This window comes from Schistocerca americana, chromosome 5, assembly GCF_021461395.2.
Source record: "Schistocerca americana isolate TAMUIC-IGC-003095 chromosome 5, iqSchAmer2.1, whole genome shotgun sequence".
Lineage (NCBI taxonomy): Eukaryota > Metazoa > Arthropoda > Insecta > Orthoptera > Acrididae > Schistocerca > Schistocerca americana.
Window position 1 is genome coordinate 401,410,444 of NC_060123.1, and position 22,574 is coordinate 401,433,017.

General features: G+C 39.8%; 1 protein-coding gene across 4 annotated transcripts in view; it reads left to right on the plus strand.

Moving 5' to 3' along the window:
* The window catches only part of LOC124615914 (protein misato), an 87,937-nt gene that overhangs the window by 47,327 nt on the left and 18,036 nt on the right, over positions 1 to 22,574 (plus strand). For all 4 annotated transcript variants that reach the window (XM_047144091.1, XM_047144093.1, XM_047144092.1 and 1 more), the window contains exon 5: positions 11,088 to 11,375. In XM_047144091.1, coding sequence (XP_047000047.1) covers positions 11,088 to 11,375 — 288 coding nt within the window. The remainder of the gene's footprint in view (positions 1 to 11,087; positions 11,376 to 22,574) is intronic.

Here is a 22,574-nt window from a genome sequence, read left to right on the forward strand (position 1 = left end):
GTCGCCAATGGTGTGATGACAGACGGATGTGGACGGCAGAATGGAATGACGTTGTCTTTACTGACGAGGCACGCTTCTGTCTGCAGCACCACGATGGTCGGATTCGAGTGTGGAGACACCGTGGATGCTGGACAGCTGCATTATGCACCGCCACAGTGGTCTTGCACCGGGTATTATGGTATGGGGCGGTATTGGATATTACTCTCGCACGCCTCTAGTACGCATTGCCAGTACTTTAAATAGCCGGCGCTACATATCCGAGGTGCTGGAGCCAGTTGTCCTTCCTTACCTTCAGGGCTCGGCCACAGCCATATTTCAACAGGATAATGCGCGACCACACGTGGCACGCATTGTCCAAAGGTTCTTCGTCAATAACCAGATTGAAGTGCTTCCCTGGCCGGCTCGCTCTCCGGATCTTTCGCCGATAGAAAACATGTGGTCCATGGTTGCTCAACGAGTGACCCAGATTACATCCCCAGCTGCCACACCAGATGATCTTTGGCAACGTGTGGAAGCTGCTTGGGCTGCTGTACCCCTGGAACACATCCAACGTCTCTTTGACTCAATGCCGAGACGTGTGGCAGCGGTGATCTCCAACAATGGCGGCTACTCTGGCTACTGATTCTGGCAGGAACCACATATCACAGACGTCTGTAAACGTAATCATTTGGTACTTGGTCAACATGTTATCTACAAAATAAATTTTGTTGTGCTACCTCTTGTCTTTCTTGGTGTTGCATTTACGGTGGCCAGCAATGTACTTGGTAACATCATACTCAAACCAATACAAAAGTAATTAAATGCCACGAAAAAAAAATAATGAATCCTACTGCCCCACATGCACTAACACTTATTCTGACAAAAAAAAAAAAAAAAACCACAAAAAAAAAAATGCTTATGCAAAACATCTAAAATGGCCTGCCATGAGCCATACTCAAAAAAAAAAAAAAAAAAAAAGCCAAAAAGGCAAGAAAATGTCCAATACTCAAAAGAAAACTGGTCAAAACTCACCACATCTTGTGAATGTAATGCAGGCGGTGGGCTCCAACATCGTACTGGACAGACAACGTCCGCTGTTCTGAGACGAAATGTAGTGGCAACTTCTGCTACCGAATGTAAGAGCAACACCAAATGTAGTGGGAAGAGGTAGAAGGCACCGTATTAAGACTCATCTGAGCTTTCCAAGTCATTTATTGTTTCCAACTACAGTGCTCCCATTCCTCTCGATCTGTGTCACTGGGTCCTGCAATGCTGAGGACACCACTTCGCTGTCTGCAAAATGGCTTGGCGTGGAATGGCTGCCTCAGTGACCCATGCATGCATTGCTGTGTGTCGTCCTTGTATGGCAGCAGAGTTGCGTCGTCGTCAGGATGCTGGCAGTTGACTCAGCGGTCTGCGACCCTGCCGACTCAGCGTAACTCAGTGTGAGCTGCAGGCGGCCAGCTGCGTGCTTCTCACCGGTGTGGCTAAGATCGCGGTGACAACAGGCACCCGTGATCCAGAGTTCAAATCTGCGGCCCTTGTCTCAGGATGCCTCCGGCAAGTGTTGGAAGCCAGGATGACTGGCTGTGGTAGCGAGCCGTGGAGTGGCCCGCCGCTGGCTGGCTACGGACCCCGCGTCGGCCTCAGAGGGTTGAACCAGCGACCAGCCGTGGACTGGAACACTGGCACCCTATCTGCTGCTGCATGTAGCTGGTGGTGTGACATGCTCCGCCGTCCAGGAGAGTTACCACACTTGAGTGAATCTCTTTAGAAACCCGCTCCTGTGCACCTCTGTTTTGCTATACGCACCGGTTCGTGCCATATACTCATAACATGCTAGGTTGGCCAATGGGCCCCTTCTGCCTGTGATTTGCGACATTCAACCACTACCTATACTCCTTCAGCAATTTGATGGCCCTGTGGCCTCTATTCTACTTCGCAACTGTTGGTATGTGTAACTCACTGCTATCCGGCCTGTACCTGGCTGTAACTTGTGCTCAGAATATTGCACAAAACTAACTTTCCCTACCGTAAACGGTGGTCCCGCCACATTATTGCAAATGAAACCTTGATTGAGGTTTGAAGTTGCTTTCAATGAGTGGGTAAGTAATTTGGGATCATTGGTATTAGGGTATGAGAGAGACGTGTCCAGCTACAGTGAATCTGTTAGGATAGTAGCTTCAGAGACTATTTTACGTTTTAATCTGCGAATGAGTAGGATTACAAAGTTAGTCATAAATACAACTTTCCTGTTTGCTGTTAAAACTGACAGTGAGTAAGAAGAAAAAACAGTACATTGTTGTGTACAGTTTTTGTGGAACATTATATATAAGGAGAAAGAATTTTATGGGAGATTTGATTTGTGCAATGGTTTAAATGCCCTGTAATCATACTTAAAAATGAATGCGAGAAAGAAAATGAATACAGACATTTTCACAACACAGTGTAGTATTTTCATTCTTGCATTTGGTTTTTAAAAGAAAGCCTGTATATTGTTTAAAAGATGTAGCCTACATCCATCTGAAAGTTTATTAGAGTATAGTGCAAAAATCTGAAATAAATTGGTCAAGAACTTTATGAGATGTTTGCTAACCATGTTCCGTATTACGTGTATTATATACATGTATTTATATACAGTACATATGTAGACTGTGCGCGTCTGTATGTTTATTGGAGTGTCATGTAAAAATCTGAGGTAAGTCAGTCAATAACTTTTTGGGACTTTTGCTAACAGTTTTTCCCCTGTATATATTTATATATTACATATATTTAAAAATATATAGCTTGTGTCTGTCTGAATGTTTATTAGAGTATCGTATAAAAATTTGAAGTAAATTGGTCAAGAACTTTCAGAGATTTTTGCTAACAATGTTTCCTCTTAATACAGGGTGGAGAAAAATTGTGACATGAAATTTTAACCCTGGATAGCTGATGCCAGTAGGAACCAAATTTACTAATGTTGTGCAGGTTGACAGCACACAATTTTTAAACTACAGGAACTTGGCACCAAGTGCTCCGATTGGCCGCGGGATTGCCCTGTTGCCGGATGCTCTGGACAGTGCATGACCGCAAATGCTTTGCCTGCCGGAGATTGCAATGTATCCAAGATGGCATGCACGCTCAGTGGCAGCGCACCAGCCTTCCACTCCGGGGGCCTGAGGGCGAACCCGCACTGGTCCCGACACACCCATTGTAGTTTCATGATAAGACATACCGGGAACAAACCCATCAACAGCTGGTAGCTTGCGCACAGAAAGTATTTTACAAATTGTGTTGGCCCTGAAATGGTCCTTTTCTGTAGTTAGGACTTTGTTTACTTAAAGCAAGTGCTCGAACCGGCGACCCTCTGATGTGACACAAGCTTGGTAATGTCGAACAGTGTTTTGCCGAACTCTTTCAAAGATTCCTGGCATTGCCCTGATGTGATTGACGACATGTTGAGCGCAATCCATTATTTCTTCTTTGTTTCTATGTGGATCGCATCTGGGTGGGTGAACTAGAACCTTGAAGAATCCCCACAGGAAAAAGTCCAGTGGCAGGAGGTCTGGTGATGGTGGGGGCCATGTCTTATGAGCACCTTTGCCAATTACCCGGTCGTCGAAGAGTTCATTTAAATATCTGTGCACAGCACGACTGTTATGTGCGGGCACCCCATCATGCAGCAACCACGTGTGTAGCCGTATGTCCAGGACAACATCTTCCAGCAAGCTGGGTATAGTTTCTTGCAGAAAGTGAAGGTAATTTGCTCTGGTAAGTCGAGGAGATAGACGGACCGGCCCAATCAGATAGTCACCCACGATGCATGCCCAAATTTTGAGCGAAAATCGTTCTCGATGTCCATGGATGTACGTGAAGTGAGGATTTTCCCTTGCCCAGTAATAAACGTTTCAAGTGTTGTTAACGCCATCCCGATGGAAGGTGGACTTGTCGGGAAACAACACAATGGCGGGAAAGTCGGGATCCCGTGCAACACGTCGCAGAATCCACCAGCAAAACCCCAGCCTGTGTTCATAGTCTGCCACAGCATTTAGGTCTTGCATAGGGTGGAAACTAAATGGATGCTGGTCATCATCTCTCGAAACCTCCTAGACTAACCGATGAGTGACCCCCATGTCATGTCCACCCGCTCGAGTACTTGTAGTAGGTGCTTCCGCGAAGTGCGAAGTGTTTGAGGTCTTCCAGCATCACCATGATATGCCGCCGATGAGTCTGTTTCACCAAGTCATCGGTGAATTGCCTTAAACATTTGCGGGTGTGGGTGGCATCTTGCTGGGTAACGTCAAACTTCATGCTCATTACCTTCAGCTAGTCCATAAACCAAAACCATATCTCATTGTTCTTCAAACGAATACTGGACCACCATGCTTACTGTATGACCAAATCACAGGTGACGTGAGTGCTCCGAAGCGAGGCTTATGTGTGAATGCCTCTGACATGAGGTGCAGACAAACAGCAAGACCTCTTTGACACATATGCGAATCACGTTGTGGCAGTGATGGGGCGAGGAACGTTTGTATGCGTGAACCGACAATCATAGTGCTGCCCATCAACCGATGAATGGTGACAGGGCAATCCCACTACCAATTGGAATGTGTGCCGTCAAGTTTCTGTAGTTTAAAAATGGTGTGTTGTCGACCTACATGACATTAGTAATTGTGGATCCTAATGGCATCAGCAGTCCAGGGTTAACATTTTGTGACACAATTTTTCTCCACCCTGTATCAAATGCATATTAAAAATATGTAGCCTATGTCCATATGAATGGTTATTAGTGTGTCATTTAGGAATATGAAGTAAATCAGATAAATGTAAATGTCATGTGACTAGGGCCTCCTGTTGAGTGGACCATTCGCCGGGTGCAAATCTTTTCATTTGATGCCACTTCGGCAACTTGCACGTGTATGGGGATGAAATGATGGTTAGGACAACACAACACCCAGTTCCTGAGTGGAGATATCTCCGACCCAGCCGGGAACCGAACCCAGGCCCTTAGGATTGACATTCTGTCATGCTGACCACTCAGCTACTGGGGGCAAACAGTAAATCAGATTTTTAGTAATGACATTAAACATTATCTTGTATTTGTTTAGTAGTACAGATATGAAGCATGTTTCACAAGTACATAGGACTGTGGTTGACAGATGAACTGCATGTTTATCTCATCCACACGTAATTTTGTACTTTATTATTGATTTATGTGTATACTAAAATATAAATTTTCATAATTAATTAAAATCATAGGCTCATACTCATTGTGAAATAGTACGAATGTAACAGCCTAAGATAAAGGTACATCTAGGTGAAACCGTGTGAAGCATTTTTATTCAAACATGTGTAAACTGGAATATAAATTTAAGTGATTAATTAAAGCCATTGGAAAACTATCATAGAAAATTCACTAACAATAATCTAATAGACTAAGAGAATGTTATTTCTGTGTGTGAAACTGCTTGAAACAATTTTTGTGATTTGAAAGATATAAATATACATTGAACTGTTTGCAACAAGTGTTGGCTCTGCTTGTTAAATGAAGTTAATCTCTACATTCATGAAATAAGATGATTGGCAACTGGGAAATGACCATAACCATCTAATCTCTTGTTAACAAAAGAATTAGGTTCAGTTTAATCCTAATGTTTACCCACCTCAGGTCTTTACTTAAAAAGAGTTGTCATTTACAGTTGCAGTTTCGTCAAGCCCTTACTATCTTTTTGTGGAATTTTATTTCACTTTGCAACTATTCTTTATTCCATGTAGCTGTTCACTTTACCTAACTTGAGAAACTGGAGAACGATCTTCAAATCCATTTCCTTCTCCTTAACCACCTTACTGGATGAGTACTTCACCTTGTGTTCTGGCTGAATTCCACAACATGTTGATGTCATTACAACACAACTGTTATCTTTCCATTGTGATAAAACTACATTGTCATCATGTCTAATGGCTGTGCTGTTTCCAGGACCACATACATAATTAAATTTCAACCAAAAAAAAACACCGAAGTTTAAGATGACATGGAATGATATACTACTTTTTTCCAATTGAAAACATATTTGTGCATTCTGATGCAAAAGTAAAGACTTCCTCAGTGTTTGAGAAACACTAAGACCAATATTGCAAAAGTCACTTGAATGCCACTAGATCCTGAAAGAAAAATATCATATTCCCGATATGTCATGCACACTAAAATATAAGAGAAATATATAGAACAAGCAAATGTACTTCACATCTGTAGTGGAAGCATTTGCAGAAAGACAAGTTTTTTTAAACAAAAGCTTGCTCTTTCTGTAACCATCTCCACTGCTTCATTCTGTGTTTAGAATGCTGAGGATCAGATTCATTTTACTCATTTAGTATTATACATTGTTGTGAACATGCACCAAGAGATTGCTTCACTGACAACGGTTTTTGGCACAGCAAGAAACATTACAGATTCATTACTGCTTTTGAGACAACTTTCTTCATCGCTACTGTCTCTGAAGATGTTATACCTCTGCTGGCAGTTGTAATGAACAATTAGCATCAGTGTTGTAATCTTCAGACAAATCAATGTTGTCCGATGTTTCATTGAAGTTACTAAGTAGTTCACTTTTGGACAAAATATGTTTTGCAGTTGCCATTTGAGAAACAAAAGTAATAATATTCCACTTACAGTAAATACTTGTTAACATCAAAGTGAATTTTAGTTAACATTTCTTAGCCCAGAATTAATACCCGCATAACTGTGCAGGTGAATGATAAAATTCAAACAAATCAGTAACTGCACACTAGTGACAGTTGTTATTTATTCCACAGTAAACAGCATAAGTTGAAAAGAAATACAAAGAACTGTGTGCAGTTGTGGTTATTACACCTTTCTTGATAACAAAACATTACCATCATCATTCATTTAAACAATATAGTGAAAAATAACAAAATATTTTACTTTGCTGGTGCGTCAACACTCACTGATATACTGAATTTTCTTAGTAGAGCAGTGTGCCACCAAAACTGGAACTCGAAATGCACCCATATCAACAGGGATAGACCCACACAAGTGACACAAGTCAGTGTGAACCAGAGAAGTGAAAACAAGCCATGAAAATAATTTTACAAGTGTTAAAAGGCAATTTATATGATCCTCTAGGGGACACGCCTTTCTAAGTAGACTTTGTACATTCTGCTGAGACCAAGATGAAAGTAGAAAATTTTGAATATCTTACCTTAAAGGTTGTGAAGTTGTGATGTATATGACACTGATGTAGTTCCAAATTGACCAGCATTCCAGAAATTGATGGAAACAACTGAACAGTCGGTGTAGAATTCGCAGTTATGCCTGATGTTATTATACATTGCAGCATGGCTGTTTGCTAGTATTGTTGCTCTAATAACTTTATCAATGCTGCATCCATCTTAACATATGATTTATTTGGATCTTCACTTCACCATTGGTATGTTACAAGTGCGGGTTTACTTCTGTGCTTTGCAACTAGTTTTCATCACTGTTGTGTTGCGAACACAAGACAGTTTATTTGTGCATTACCCACAAGTACAAGAGACTGAGTTATAAATATGTAACACACACACCCTTCCCACTTGGTGCTCCATTCATGAAATAAGTTAGCAATCATCTCTTCGTTACTGACATATGTTTTGCTTCAATTGTGGCATTATCATTGAACTAGATGCAAATGAATTTAAAGCTTCTTTAAAATGCAGTAAATTACTTGAGTTTATTTACTGTACGTTGCTCCCAGATTACTACAAGATCTTGACACACTAAAGGACAGCAGCCACAATCTCTCTCACTCATAGCACATAACTTTAGAACTCACCTATTACTTCATAGCTGTTCCACCATAGTGTGTTGAGAAATTCCTGACAAATTGTGACTTGTGATTCATTTGTCTTGTAACATACATTTCTAAATTATTTGATTCAAGTATGAGAGAGACACCAAAGTTTGTGATAAAACTTGACCACAATAAAAAGTACAACAAATTCTAACAACATAACTTAATACTAAACACAGTTCTGTTATGGAAAATAGTTAATCAGTAAATCTAATGCTAGGTTACAACTTGCTGAAATTATCAATTCATCCTTCATGAATTATTCTACTCATTATTCAAATTTTGCCACAAATACTGTAGCTTATTTTTAGAGGATCTATATATTGAGCCTTTTTTGCTTGTTAATGTGTTATGTACTTTAATCCTCAGAAACTGTCAAGTCTGAACATATAATTTCAATTGATGTACAGGAAACAATGATTATGTTTGCTTCTTGGCTGTGAGCCTAATCAAAATAATTTAAGTCTGTTGAGCAAAAGATTAGAATTAAGTAAATATATTTGGAAAGGGGGCAATAGTTAGGATTTGTACTTTTCAAAGTAATGCATGACAGGATTTATTTAGCTGTGCAGCAAACATAAATCCAAAAATGTTTGTCAATGACATTAGCATCCCCGGAAAACTATGCATATCTTATGACAAGATTAAAAATAACTGTGCTATTTTTGTGTGTATTGCTGTGAGTAGCATTTGCTAGTATTTGTATTGTGAATGCAACACTGCTTAATTTATTTGATGAGAGCTCAACATTTCTATTGCAGCTAGAAATGTGTATCTAAATTTAATCCAAGAAGTTTGACACAATCAGCATCTCATAAATTGCTCGTTATAATTTATTTTAATCTCTTGGCATTCTTAATGTTTGGTTTTGAACTGCACCATATGGGTTTGTGCTATGTTGTTTCATCCCATTTAGTTGAAACCAGTTAACAGTAGAGCCAAGAATTGCTTGTGCATCATCATCTTCAATTAAAACAGAAGTATCACATGCAACATAACTGGTGGAGAATTTATATTCGCTGGTAAATCGTTTACAAAGAATAGAAATAGAATTGTCCACGAAGTGTAGCCTTTTACACACTCTTCACCAAGTTACATTCTCCTTCATTCTCATTTTTTTAAATCCAAGATTCTCTTTTCATGATCATGGGAAATCAAACTTTTGTACTCTCTGGGTCAACTAGATATGGTAGAAAACTTAAAGGTTTTAATATAACAAATTAACAAGAAAAGACCAACACACAAAAATAATGTTAACTTTTTATTGATCTATTTTGTAAACAGATGCCTAATTTTATGCAGTCAGAATAGAAGTAAGAAGCTTGTCTTAAATTTTTTGTTTCATGTGAATTTATTGTCTCCAAGCTGGGATGGCAGTGCCAGTAACAACTCAGTTAAGCAAGCTACTCAGTATAATGCAGGAAAAGCAGCATGGCAAAAATATGTAGTATGTTAATAATGTGACACTAGGATAGCACTACATCGAAACTGAAGGTAGCTAGTCATTGCATCCTGAGACACAGAGTGAGGTGTTGTACACCATTTAAGAATAATAATTCATTGCATTTGAAATTACAATTACCTGCTCTCTCTTGTTTTGCAGTTATGATATAAGCTGTTGCAGAGCACTGCTTTTGATCTTATATTTGTCTAGTTTGTAGTTAGCAAGGCATGATTTACCAAGATGATCACCCATGTAAACTCACAAAATATTCCAGCAACTTCTCTGATTTAATGCTTTCCTTATCTTTTTGAGAAAGTGTTTTATTGCATCCAAAATGCTTTTCCCTGTGTTAGTTATTTGGAATCGTATTTTCAAATAACATTTTGAATATATACTGCAGCTACTACTTTCAACACTATCTACAACATTGGAAGAATAGAAATATGTTGATAGTTTTCAGTATCATACCTTGATCCTTTCTTGACCAGGTGTTTAACTTCAGCACATGTCAACATGTCAGAAAGCATCCCGTCCAGAAAATTCATTTATTATTTGATGTAGCTTAAATGATTTGATTACTGTGATGTGTATCCTGTCCCACCCAGCAGAATTTTTTATATTTTTTTCATCATAATAAACATTCTACACATCCTGTATGAAAAATTATTTTTAATTCTTCTTGATCAAGTCCAAAGGGATTTACTTCATTGTCATACTGCCATCTCCTTCACTACATCCACGAAGACTTCATTTAAGAAACCCTGTATTTGAGCTGGATTTACAATAATGCCATTGCCTAATTTAATCATAGATATTTCACTACAATAAATTTTTTTGTTCATTTTAAGTCACTATATAGCATTTTAATCATTTCTTCTTGTGAAATCACGGTGGATGTGAGTTTCATGTTTTCATCATGCAAACAATCTAGAAATGAGCACTGAATATTGTCACTAATAAAGTTTAGGCATACTTTAGCACACTTTTCATGCAACAATAATGTGCGTTTCACATACGTAATTCCGTTTATATTTCTTTTCTGGTACTTTTTGCATGGTGCCCTATTACACTCCAGCTTTTTTGTGAGTGTTGTGGCACAGCTCTTGTATACAGGTGCCATTTTCCAGAGTTGAAGAGGTGCCTATGTGCCATTGGTGGTTTATTCATACCTGCAGATCTGAGCATGCTGCTAATGTAACCAGTAAGTGCAGAGTGTCTTTTCTTCCATAGCTTTCTACATAGATGTAAGGGGATCCAGAAACGAAACATTGCTGAATATGTTTCATTTACAAATAATCCTCCAAAATCCACTCTACCATTTATGCTGTTATTGAATACATCTGTTCAAAACATGAATAAAGTCCACACAAATGTATGGAGGTCCTTACAGTGAATACTATAAATAGTATGTAAAAAACATATGTTGCATGTGCTATTTTTAACACGTTGTGGAGATCAGAACAAGATAAGTTGTATTATGAGAACTATTTGGTCTCTTCTCTCTCTCTCTCTCTCTCTCTCTCTCTCTCTCTGTGTGTGTGTGTGTGTGTGTGTGTGTGTGTGTGTGTGTGTGAGAGAGAGAGAGAGAGAGAGAGAGAGAGAGAGAGAGAGAGAGAGAGAGAGTCAGAGGGAGGTATAAATGTGATTGGCATTATATAATTGATGTTTGCTTTTCTGTAAGTAACTGGGCCAAATTTTATTCTCAGTTATTGACTGCTTTCTTTCTTTCATATTACAATTTTAATTTTTGTTGAAGTGCAGTAGCATTTAATTGTTTTGTACTGAGTTTATATGTGAACTCAATGTACTGACTAATTCTTTCTCTACAGGGCTTTCAAATAATCGCAGATAGCACAGATGGATTTTCTGGCTTATGTAGTGGGTTACTGGAACACCTGGCAGATGAGTATCGAGGAAAGAGTTCTCTTACATTTCCTACTATTCGTTCCACATACCCAGGCAGCACGCCGCTTCAAGACAGCATTCGTACAGTGAACATATTGTTAGGATTTACAAGTTGGGCAGAGCACAGTTCACTGTTGGTTCCTCTGAGTACAGCCTCTTCTGGATGGCGGACAGTTGGCCCACCACGTCACTTTCCATTGCTACAGTATAATGTATGTTGAGAAACCATTGCAGTTTGTTTAATTTTTGGTGCACTCTTTAGTTTTAAGGAACCATTATAAGATTAATGAAATGAGTGTATGCATGAGAAGATGTTCACCAAGTGCAAAATATGTTTTTTCATTGCAAGACAGGTTAACATGGAACAAAGCCTCCAAAATATATTTGAAATGTTTAGTAAATGACCTATTGTAAGATCATTTGCAGCAAGAAAACAGTATCATTCAAATTAGTATTTCAGGTGTGACTGTCCATACTGTTGAAAAGATTCAGCATGTGTACTGCTCCACATTTGTAGATGTTTTTTCTGCTCTTCTTCCAATCTTGCAGTATTGCCTGCAAGCTGTAACAGTTAGTTTAGGGGCTGGGGGAGTGATAGGACTGATAATGTGATCAGCTTTATGATGTCAACTAACAAATCCTTGAATGTATCATTATTTTAACTATCAACCTTTTCTGGTATGTATTATTCCCTAGTTTGTAAAGAATCAGTGAGTTTTGTGGATTTCATATGTTATTGTAGGCCGACCTGTTTAATACAAAAGTTTCGAAGACAAGAATCTACACTGTGTCTAATATATTAAAATACTTAAGGTCCAGGGCACTTTTATGACATGGATGGGAATCGTCTTGCGTTTGGTGACACATGTTTTCGTAACTGAAAACAAGGGTCACATTAATTGACTGCACCACAGGAATAAAATTAAATTCAAAATATGATAATGTGTGGTAGCATACAGTATACTGAGAGGTTTTATGATGCAGGTGTGGACCTGCAGAAATGATCTCCAAAGGTCATTAAAAGATGGTTGAAAAATTGCAATATTTACTTATGACATAAGCATATTCATCCAAGACTAAAATTCGAAGGGGACTGATGACCATAGATGTTAAGTCCCATAGTGCTCAGAGCCATTTCAAAGAGAAAGAACTGTCAGAATGATAGCCAAACCAGCCCATAACTGGTTTACCGCAAATTGTTTTAAGACCTAACTTTACAGAAAGAATTATACAATTTCAAATTGATGAAAATATACATTACCGCTTGTTCATGTAATTAAGTGCTATATGTATTTATAGATTTGGAAATTTAATTTTTTCCAGCACCTTAAAAATGTTCAAATTTTATATCATGTTTTATATGGTCCTCATCAAGCCAATAATCAAACTGTCCAAATCTTACAGTGTATATATGTTTTGTATTTGCATATGTCGACTGAACTGACAGTTTCATTAATTTTTGACAGATGCACTAAGCTATGTCAAGTTGTTTTTTGGTGTTTTCCATGTGTATGCAGTATCTGATCAAAAAGTATCCTGGCACTCATGTGTAATATGGAATTTACCACTAGATGTCATGAAGGCAGACCTGCCACTATAAAAGGAGGCTGAGAGTATTGTGTTGTAGGTAGAGAAGTGGTAACAGCAGAATGGGCCAGTCTGGTGAGCTCAATGACTTCAAGCATTGGATATCACTTGAATGACAGTCCATCAGGAAGATTTTAACTCTTCTTAAGCTGCTCATGTCAACTGTTGGTGAAATGATTGTGAAGTGAAAAAAGTAAATTCAAATGGCTTGACTGGCTGGGTATCACTTGAGAGGAATTTCCAGCCATCTGCTGGCAATTCTTTCAATTGGACACCACTTCGGCGACTTGTGCATGCTTAACATACCCCAGCAACCCTAACGGGGAAAATGGACCTACAGTGTGACATGAAATTCGAAACATTTGTTATTCCTGGCATTTCTTTACATTATTAAGAAGTGGAGGCTAACATAAAGGCTGAAAAATCTTAGTGTATGACCAGGATTCAGTCCCAAGACCTTATGAGTTCCATGCTCACACTTTACCACTAGACCACCAACGCCTACTTGTAAAGTGGATGTGTGAAGGAATAATCACAGATAAACTAAGACTAGGCAAACCTTATGTTTTGACAGACAAGGACCCTTTGAGAATTGTGAAGGGTGGTTTTAAAAAAATACATGAAATCAACAGAAGGCTTCATTTGTTAGTTCCCAAGTGCTACCAGCAGTCCAGCTAGCACAATGACTGAATGTAGGAAGTTGAAAAGAATGGGTTACAATGGTTGAGCAGCTTCCCGTAAGCCGTACATTTGTGTAGTCAGTGCTAAGCCGTGCTTGAGGTGGTGTAAAGAGCAATGCCACTGGGCAGTGTATGGCTGGAAATGAATGATTTGGAATGATGTATCATGCTATACTCTGCAGCAGTCCAGTGGAAGGGTTTGGTTTGGCAAATGCCTGGACCTCATTAAGTGCTGTTGTGTGTAGTGCCAACAGTGAAGGACAGAGGAGGTGGTGTTAGATGCAAGGATATTTTTCATGCTTAGGGCGCAGTCTGTTTATTGTGACTAAGAAAAGACATGAACACATTTTACAGCATTGCATATTGCATACATAGAGGAATAGTACAGAGTTTATGATTGTTTGAATCAGCAGGACAATGGACCTTGTTATAAAGCAGCATCTGTGAGGCAGTAGTTTACGGACAGTAACATTCCTGAAATGGAATGGTCAGCCCAGAGTCTTGACTTGAAAGTCAATGTAACACCTTTGAGATTAGTTACAGCATCAACTTTGCTTCCGACACTAATGTTAAGCATCACTACCTTCTCTGCTTTTGGCTCCTAAGGAAGAATGGGCTTCCTTTCCTCCACAGACATACAGACACCTCATTGACAGTGTCCCCAGCATATTTCAAACCATCGTAAAGACAAAGGATGGACACATCCCATATTAATGTCCACTGATAGGTATCCAGATACTTTTATCAGCTAGTATATGAGAGGCAGTCAAACAAAAATAAGACACTAGGAAAAAGAGTGAGTAAAATACTCATTATTTCAAAAGAAATCACTATAACCTTTAAGGCTTCCCAGCAAATCTTCTGCAATGTAGTCCTGACAGCCGTGGCAACATGTGGGCCCAACACTTTGCCAAGGTTGTTTCAAGTCTGCTGCAGAGTTGTTGCTAGGAATCATCCATACAGTCCCGATCTCTCCCCATGTGATTTCCATATTTTGGGAGCCCTGAAAAAAGACATTAATGGCTGTCGATTTTCTTCGGATGAAGAGGTACATGCCTCATTACAATCATGGTTTGATAGACAACTGCAAGCATTTTCCCATCAAAGCATTGACCATCTTGTCTCAAATGTGTTAAAAGTTATGGTAATTACTTTTGGAAAGATAAACAGTTTACTTATGTTTTTCCATGTGTCCCATTTTCATCTGACTGCTCCTTATATATGTTCCTCAACTCCAACAGATGGATTATTATAAAATGTAATTGAGATATTTACTGACAGTTTTATTCTACAAGTATATTAACTCAAAATGTTTTCTGTGTTTGCTTGCAGCAGTTGGTATGGCACCTGCATGCATATAACTGCTTTGTTCACATAAACATGTGTCATTAGCCATGTAGACTCCACAGCAGAGGGTGATCTGTGTCCTTTCTCTCCCAGTGCAAAGTCTGTTAACCAAGTGACTATGTTCCCACGTATGTAACAATCAAGAAATAGAACGAGTGGCTTTGGGGCATTGTGATAAACAAGTAGGCAGTTACAGTTATCTCGTTCGAGGAGGTTATCATGTGTTGGCAGAACGTTTGCTGCAGCTAGTCTGTCTCTGCCCTTCAGTTTGAAAGACAATGCTTTCCTTCTAGACACATTGAAAAATTGGGATGGTCCCCTCCGTGCTTTACAAAATATGACAATAATATCAGAAAGTAAACACTTTTCTGTTGTTCTGTAAAAATGATTTATCTTAATGGATTTAAGCATAATTTAAGCTTTTTCTCATTGTCACATATTATTTTAAATATACATACAGTATTGGGAGTTCTGGCAGTACATAAATAATTTAGGAGTGAAGCTTACAGTTTATGAGAGAAACAATTTAGGAGTAAAGGCATTAACTTGTCAGATAAATAATTTATGAATTGGTTCCTGTGCTGTCAATGAAAGAATTTCCACTTTCGTCAACTATCACCCCCAACCAATTGCCCTTATTCTAGCCTTTCATATCAAAGATATAAACCACCTCCTTCACCAACTCTCAACTGTTCTGATCCCATTACCTACAGAGTCCTTACTGGTCATTGTTAATGCTATCTCGCCTGTGCATGCCCTTTCCTCCCCAAGCATATGGTCTTGCTGCTCTTGAACTCTGTCTCTTCCAATGTTTCTGACTCCAGCCCTGCTATCACATTCCTTACACACCTTACCAATCATACCCTGACACACAACTACTTTTCCTTTGACAGGAAGATATACAGACAAATCTGTGGCACAGTCATGGGCACCCATATGACATCATCCAATGCGAACCTGTTTATGGGCTGTCTAGAGGAAACCTTCATAGCCTCTCGAAATGCCAAACCCCTTGCCTGGTTCAGGTTCAATGATTATGTCTACATGATCTGGAACCAGGGCCAAGACACCCTATAATTGTTCCTCTACAACCTCAACACCTTCTCCCCAATCCCTTTCAACTGGTCCTCCTCAGCCCAACATGCCACACACCTTTTTGGACATTGACTCCACCTCTGATAGTTTCATCCATACTTCTGCCCATATTAAGCTCGCTAATGAGTAACAGTACCTGCGTTTTGACAGCTTTCACACCTTCGACACCAAAAAGGCTCTCTCATATAGGACAGCCACATGTCGGTAGCGAACCTGCAGTGATGAGGGTTCGCTTTCCCAACATGCTGAAGGTCTTACTAAGACTTTCACAGACTGACAGAAACCCCAAAGTAAGTCCACAAATAGATTTGCCACACCCAGTCCTCACCCCCACCTACCTGATGATCCTACAAACCCCAAGAACCAGTTGAAAGGAGCATCCCCATCATCACCCAGTACCATCCTGGACTGGAGCAACTGAACTGGGTCATTTGCTATGGCTTCAACTACCAATTACCATGCCCAAAAACAAGGAACATCCTCCCCACAGTCCTTCCCACTGCTCTTAAAGTGTATTCTGCTACTCACCCACCTTACATAATACCCCAGTCAGTTTCTATGTGTCACATACTTCCACCCCCTTACCATATGAGTCGTATCTCTGTGGAAGTGCAATACCTGTCCAATTCACCCATCCAGCACATCCATCTCCAGTCCCATAGTAGGCTTATACTAGTCCATCAGAGGCAGGGCAACATGTGAAAACAGTCATGTCATATGCGAGCTCTGCTGCAGTTTCCACACAGCCTTTTATGTCTGTGATCAAGGTGAACATGCAATAACCATTTACAGATGGGCAGTGGAAACACTAGCAGGGGAAGGTATATAAAGTAAATCGAGGATGGTAGGGGGGTAGGGAGGGGGGGGTGTAAAACATGGAATGACTACTGTGACCACTGACCAACTTGTACCCTTGTACCCCCAACTGAATAGCCACCAATGTCAAACGGTGACCAAGAGCTGACTTGATCATTCAGAGGCTGCAGAGCACAACATGCTCGATTTCAGTGACTGCTTCACAACCCATTGCATCTGACTTGTTTGCCGCAGGCATCAACCTTTCTCGATTACCGAGGCAACACATCTTTTGTTCCTGTAATCTTCCTGGCCTCAATATCTGCTAACCCATTGCACCCAGACCTGCCTCTCCGCAGTCTCTTGTTCCTCTGTTCTGGCACTTCCTCCCAATCCAGTTTCCCAAGTCATCACCGTTGTTCACAGCATGAACACACGGATTCCATTGCCTGTGTGTCAAATTCTTGCCCTGTGCACCTGCTGACTTTTCCTCCCATATTCCTATCTTGAACACCTGCTTCCTCCCTCTGAGCCATCCCTCCCACTCCTCACCTCTTTTTCCCCTAACCCATTCTACCTGACACAGCCCATCACGCCAGTCTACCTGCTGAATTGTAGTTGAAGTATTGTGTATTCAGCCAGCACAATGTAGCTTTACAGGTTCTACATGTGCATGTGTATGTACATATACCTTATCCAAGAAAATGATTCGTCTCTAAAGCTAATGAAATTTTCAGTCTTGCTTGTGTGCCTATCAATGACTCAACACCTCTACTATCCAAGGAGTTGTTACCTTTACTCCTAACCCTTCTTTCCATCAAGATGTGTCTTAAATTTCTTTTTTCCCCAATTAGATTCAGTGCCTTCTCATTAGGTACTTGATGTACCCATCTAATCTTCAGCATTCTTTCACAACACATCTCAAAATCTTTTGTTCTCTTCTTCTCTGAAGTGCTTTTGTCCACTTTTCACTTCCATACGTGGCTGCACTCGAGGTAAATGCATTTAGAAAACACTGCGTAATGCTTATATATATTTTTTAGATTCACTCTTCCTCTTTTATCAGTTATTTTGGTGCCCAAATAAGAAAACCCATCTGCTACATTTGGTGTCTGATTTCCTAATCTGATTGCCTCAGCTTTGCCCGATTTAATTGGACTACATTCCATTACCCCAGTTTTATTTTTATTGACGTTTGTCTTATAACTTCTGTTCAAGACACTATCGATTCTGTTCAACTGCTCTTCCAAGTCTTTTGCCTTCTCTGACAGAATTACATTGTCATCAGCATACCGTAGAGTGTTGATTTCTTGTCCATGAACTTCAGTTCTCTTTCCAGATTTCTTCATTTCCTTTACTGTTTGATCATATACAGATTGAATAATGTTGGAGATAGGCTACAACCCTGCCTCACTCCCTTCTTGACCATTGCCTCCCTTTCATGTTCTTTACCCCTTTCAACTGCAGTATTGTATCTGAACTTGTACTTTATTCTTGCTACCTTCAGAGTTTCACAGAGGGTATTTCAGCCCACACTGTCAAAAGATTTCTTTAAATTCACAAATGCTATAAACATAGCTTTGTCTTTCTTTAACCTATCTTCTAAAATAATTCATAGGGCCAGTATTAGCTTGCTTGTTTATACATTCCTCTGGGAATCATATGAATCTGCCCTGCCGAGGTCGGCATCTACAACTTTTTTTGTTTCATTTATAAATAACTCGTGTAATTATTTTGCAACCATGACATGAAATTGATCGTTCTATAGTATTTGCTCCTGTCAGCACTTGCCTTCTTGAAATTGATCGCTCTGTAGTATTCACAACTGTCAGCACATGCCTTCTTTGGAATTGGAGATATTATGTTCTTCTTGATGTTTGAGGGTATTTTACCTGCCTCATGTATCTTTCACACCAGATGGAATAATTTTGTCATGGCTGGCTCCCCCAAGGATCTCAGTAATTCTGAGGGTATGTCATCTACTCCATTCACTTCCTCATCCCTTTCTACAATACTGCCCTCAAGTTCATTTCCCTTAAAAAATGGTTCAAATGGCTCTGAGCACTATGGGACTTACATCTATGGTCATCAGTCCCCTAGAACTTAGAACTACTTAAACCTAACTAACCTAAGGACATCACACAACACCCAGTCATCACGAGGCAGAGAAAATCCCTGACCCCGCCAGGAATCGAACCCGGGCGTGGGAAGCAGGAACGCTACCGCACGACCACGAACTGCGGACTCATTTCCCTTATGTAGACCTTTTACGTAGCTTTGGAGCCTTCCCTTCTTTGTTTAGTACTGGCTTGCTATCTGAACTTTTCTCATTCATATAACTGCTGCTCTTTGCTCCAAAGGGCTCTTTAATTTTTCTGTTGGTGGCATCTGTCATTCCCCTAGTCATGTGTACTTCTACAGCTTCCTGCCATGCCTGTCCACCTCGTTTTTTTAGATTCCTGTATTACCTTTTACCATTGCTGCGTTTTTAAATGTTCTCCTTTCATCAGTTAAATTCAGTATCTCCTATGTTAGCCAGGGGTTTCTACCAGGTCATGTCTTGTTGCCTGTTTGATCTTCTGCTGCCTTAATTACCCCATCTCTCAAAGCTACCCATTCACCTACTAATACTCAGACTGAGACTCTCAGCAACCTCTGGTTCTTTCATTTTATCTGTGACTTTTTTCACATTTCTTCAGTTTCAATCTGCAGTTAATAACCAACAAATTATCACCAGAGTCTACATCTGTCCATGGAAATGACGTACAGTTTAAAATTTTGTTTCAAAATCTCTGTCTATATTCAGGCTACTAATTTGCTCTTCTCCAGATGTATAACGAAAATGTTCCAATTTTATGGAAATTCAGACAGCAGCCTATTCCAATTTCTGGCTAAGAATTTATACATGGTCCAGTCACATTTAAGTGACCACGGTCTGTGTTCAATGTGAACATGCAATAATCACTTACAGATGGCCAGTGGAAACACTAGCAGGGGAAGGTATACGAAGTATGTCGGGGATGGTGTGGGGGGTGGAGGGGGGCATAAAATAGTGCAGTCATTGTCACAATGCAGACACAGAGTGATGTATCTGACATCCAAAAGGACATGATTATTGGCTTTCAGGCCAAGGATACAAGCATTTCTAAAACTTGTAAGTTTCTAAACTGCTCACTTACTGCTGCGGTTAAAGTATACCATGTATGGAAAAATGGCTATATATATATGTATATATATATATCGACCGATTTTTTTAACCACCACAGTTGCCTCAGTGCTAGTTTTGGATAATGCCATTTTTCCATACATGGTATACTTTAACCGCAGCAGTAAGTGAGCAGTTTAGAAACTTATAAGTTTTAGAAATGCTTTTTATATATATATATATATATATATATATATATATATATATAAAAAGATTATGTGACTTACCGAACGAAAGCGCTGGCAGGTCGATAGACACACAAACAAACACAAACATATACACAAAATTCTAGCTTTCGCAACAAACGGTTGTTTCATCAGGAAAGAGTGAAGGAGAGGGAAAGACGAAAGGAAGTGGGTTTTAAGGGAGAGGGTAAGGAGTCATTCCAATTCCGGGAGCGGAAAGACTTACCGTAGGGGGAAAAAAGGACGGGTGTACACTCGCACACACACACATATCCATCCACACATATACAGACGCAAGCAGTAAGTCACATCATCTTTGTTTTTAGATATATTTTTCCCACGTGGAATGTTTATAATAAAGGGAAACATTCCACGTAGGAAAAATATATCTAAAAACAAAGATGATGTGACTTACCAAATGAAAGTGCTGGCAGGTCGACAGACACACAAACAAACACAAACATACACACAAAATTCAAGCTTTCGCAACAAACTGTCGCCTCATCAGGAAAGAGGGAAGGAGGGGAAAGATGAAAGGATGTGGGTTTTAAGGGAGAGGGTAAGGAGTCATTCCAATCCCGGGAGCGGAAAGACCTACCTTAGCAGATGTCTGCTTGTGTGTGGATGGATATGTGTGTGTGTGCGAGTGTATACCCGTCCTTTTTTCCCCCTAAGGTAGGTCTTTCTGCTCCCGGGATTGGAATGACTCCTTATCCTCTCCCTTAAAACCCACGTCCTTTCGTCTTTCCCCTCCTTCCCTCTTTCCTGATGAGGCGACAGTTTGTTGCGAAGGCTTGAATTTTGTGTGTATGTTTGTGTTCGTTTGTGTGTCTGTCGACCTGCCAGCACTTTCATTTGGTAAGTCACATCATCTTTGTTTTTAGATATATTTTTCCTACGTGGAATGTTTCCCTCTATTATAACTCTATATATATAATGATTTGACTTACCAAATGAAAGTGCTGGCAGGTCGACAGACACACAAACAACCACAAAGAGAAAATAAAGAGAAAATAAGACGACAGGAAAGATTTCGAAATGTAACAGCGACAATAACGAACGTAATTGTTGGGTTCAAATTAATGATATGGTTATAATAGAGGGAAACATTCCACGTAGGAAATATATATCTAAAAACAAAGATGATTTGACTTACCAAATGAAAGTGCTGGCAGGTCGACAGACACACAAACAACCACAAAGAGAAAATAAGACGACAGGAAAGATTTCAAAATGTAACAGCGACAATAACGAACATAATTGTTGGGTTCAAATTAATGATATGGTTATAATCCACGTAGGAAATATATATCTAAAAACAAAGATGATTTGACTTACCAAATGAAAGTGCTGGCAGGTCGACAGACACACAAACAACCACAAAGAGAAAATAAGACGACAGGAAAGATTTCGAAATGTAACAGCGACAATAACGAACGTAATTGTTGGGTTCAAATTAATGATATGATTAACCCAACAATTACGTTCGTTATTGTCGCTGTTACATTTCGAAATCTTTCCTGTCGTCTTATTTTCTCTTTATTTTCTCTTTGTGGTTGTTTGTGTGTCTGTCGACCTGCCAGCACTTTCATTTGGTAAGTCAAATCATCTTTGTTTTTAGATATATATTTCCTACGTGGAATGTTTCCCTCTATTGTATATAATTTTAATTTCCACCCAAAAGCACATTCAACACATCGCCAAAAAATACACATCTACACATCTTTCGTATGAAGACAAGAGAAAGAGTGTAATCAATTAGCTGTTAAAAACAAAAACCTACGCAAAAGTAAATAGACGAACAAAATTATTTATAAAAATCGGTCACTGGCACAGCGCTCTTCTGCTTGCGCGATCGTAAATTATATCTTTGTATTGGTGGAGGCGCGGTAGTCAAAGTACCATTACAGCGCCATAGACAATGAGTGAAGAGTGACTGCAGAGATGTGGGCAGGTGAATAGATGTGCAACAGTTGAGCAACTGACCACCCAGATGGGTGAACCAGGGGGCTACCAACCGTGTCTCCTTGATGACTGTTAAGCGGACATTGTTGTGTATGGGCCTCTGCAGCAGGCACCTGGTTCATGCACCCTTGCTGACTGCTGTTCATCAGTGACAATGGCTGGAATTTGCATGCCAGTACTGCAACTGGATGTCCACTGAGTAGCACAGGTGGCCTTTTCAGATGAATCTTTATGCTCCATTGGATATGTGGCCATTAGTGTGTGAGTGTGAAACACCCTGCAGCAATCAGAGAAAGAGTTCAGGTCAGAGAAAGGAGCCTTGTAGTCTGGGGAATGTTTTCATTGCATTCCCTTGATGATATCTTTATTCTGGAAGGCACAGTGGATCAACAAAAGGAACAAAAGTATGCATTGATCCTTGGGGACAATGTCCACCACTGTGTGCAGTTTGTTTTTCCTCGGCACAATGGCATCCTCCAATAAAACAGTGCAATGTGGCACACTGCACACAATGTACATCCATGGTTCAAAGAGTTTCAGGATGAGTTTACT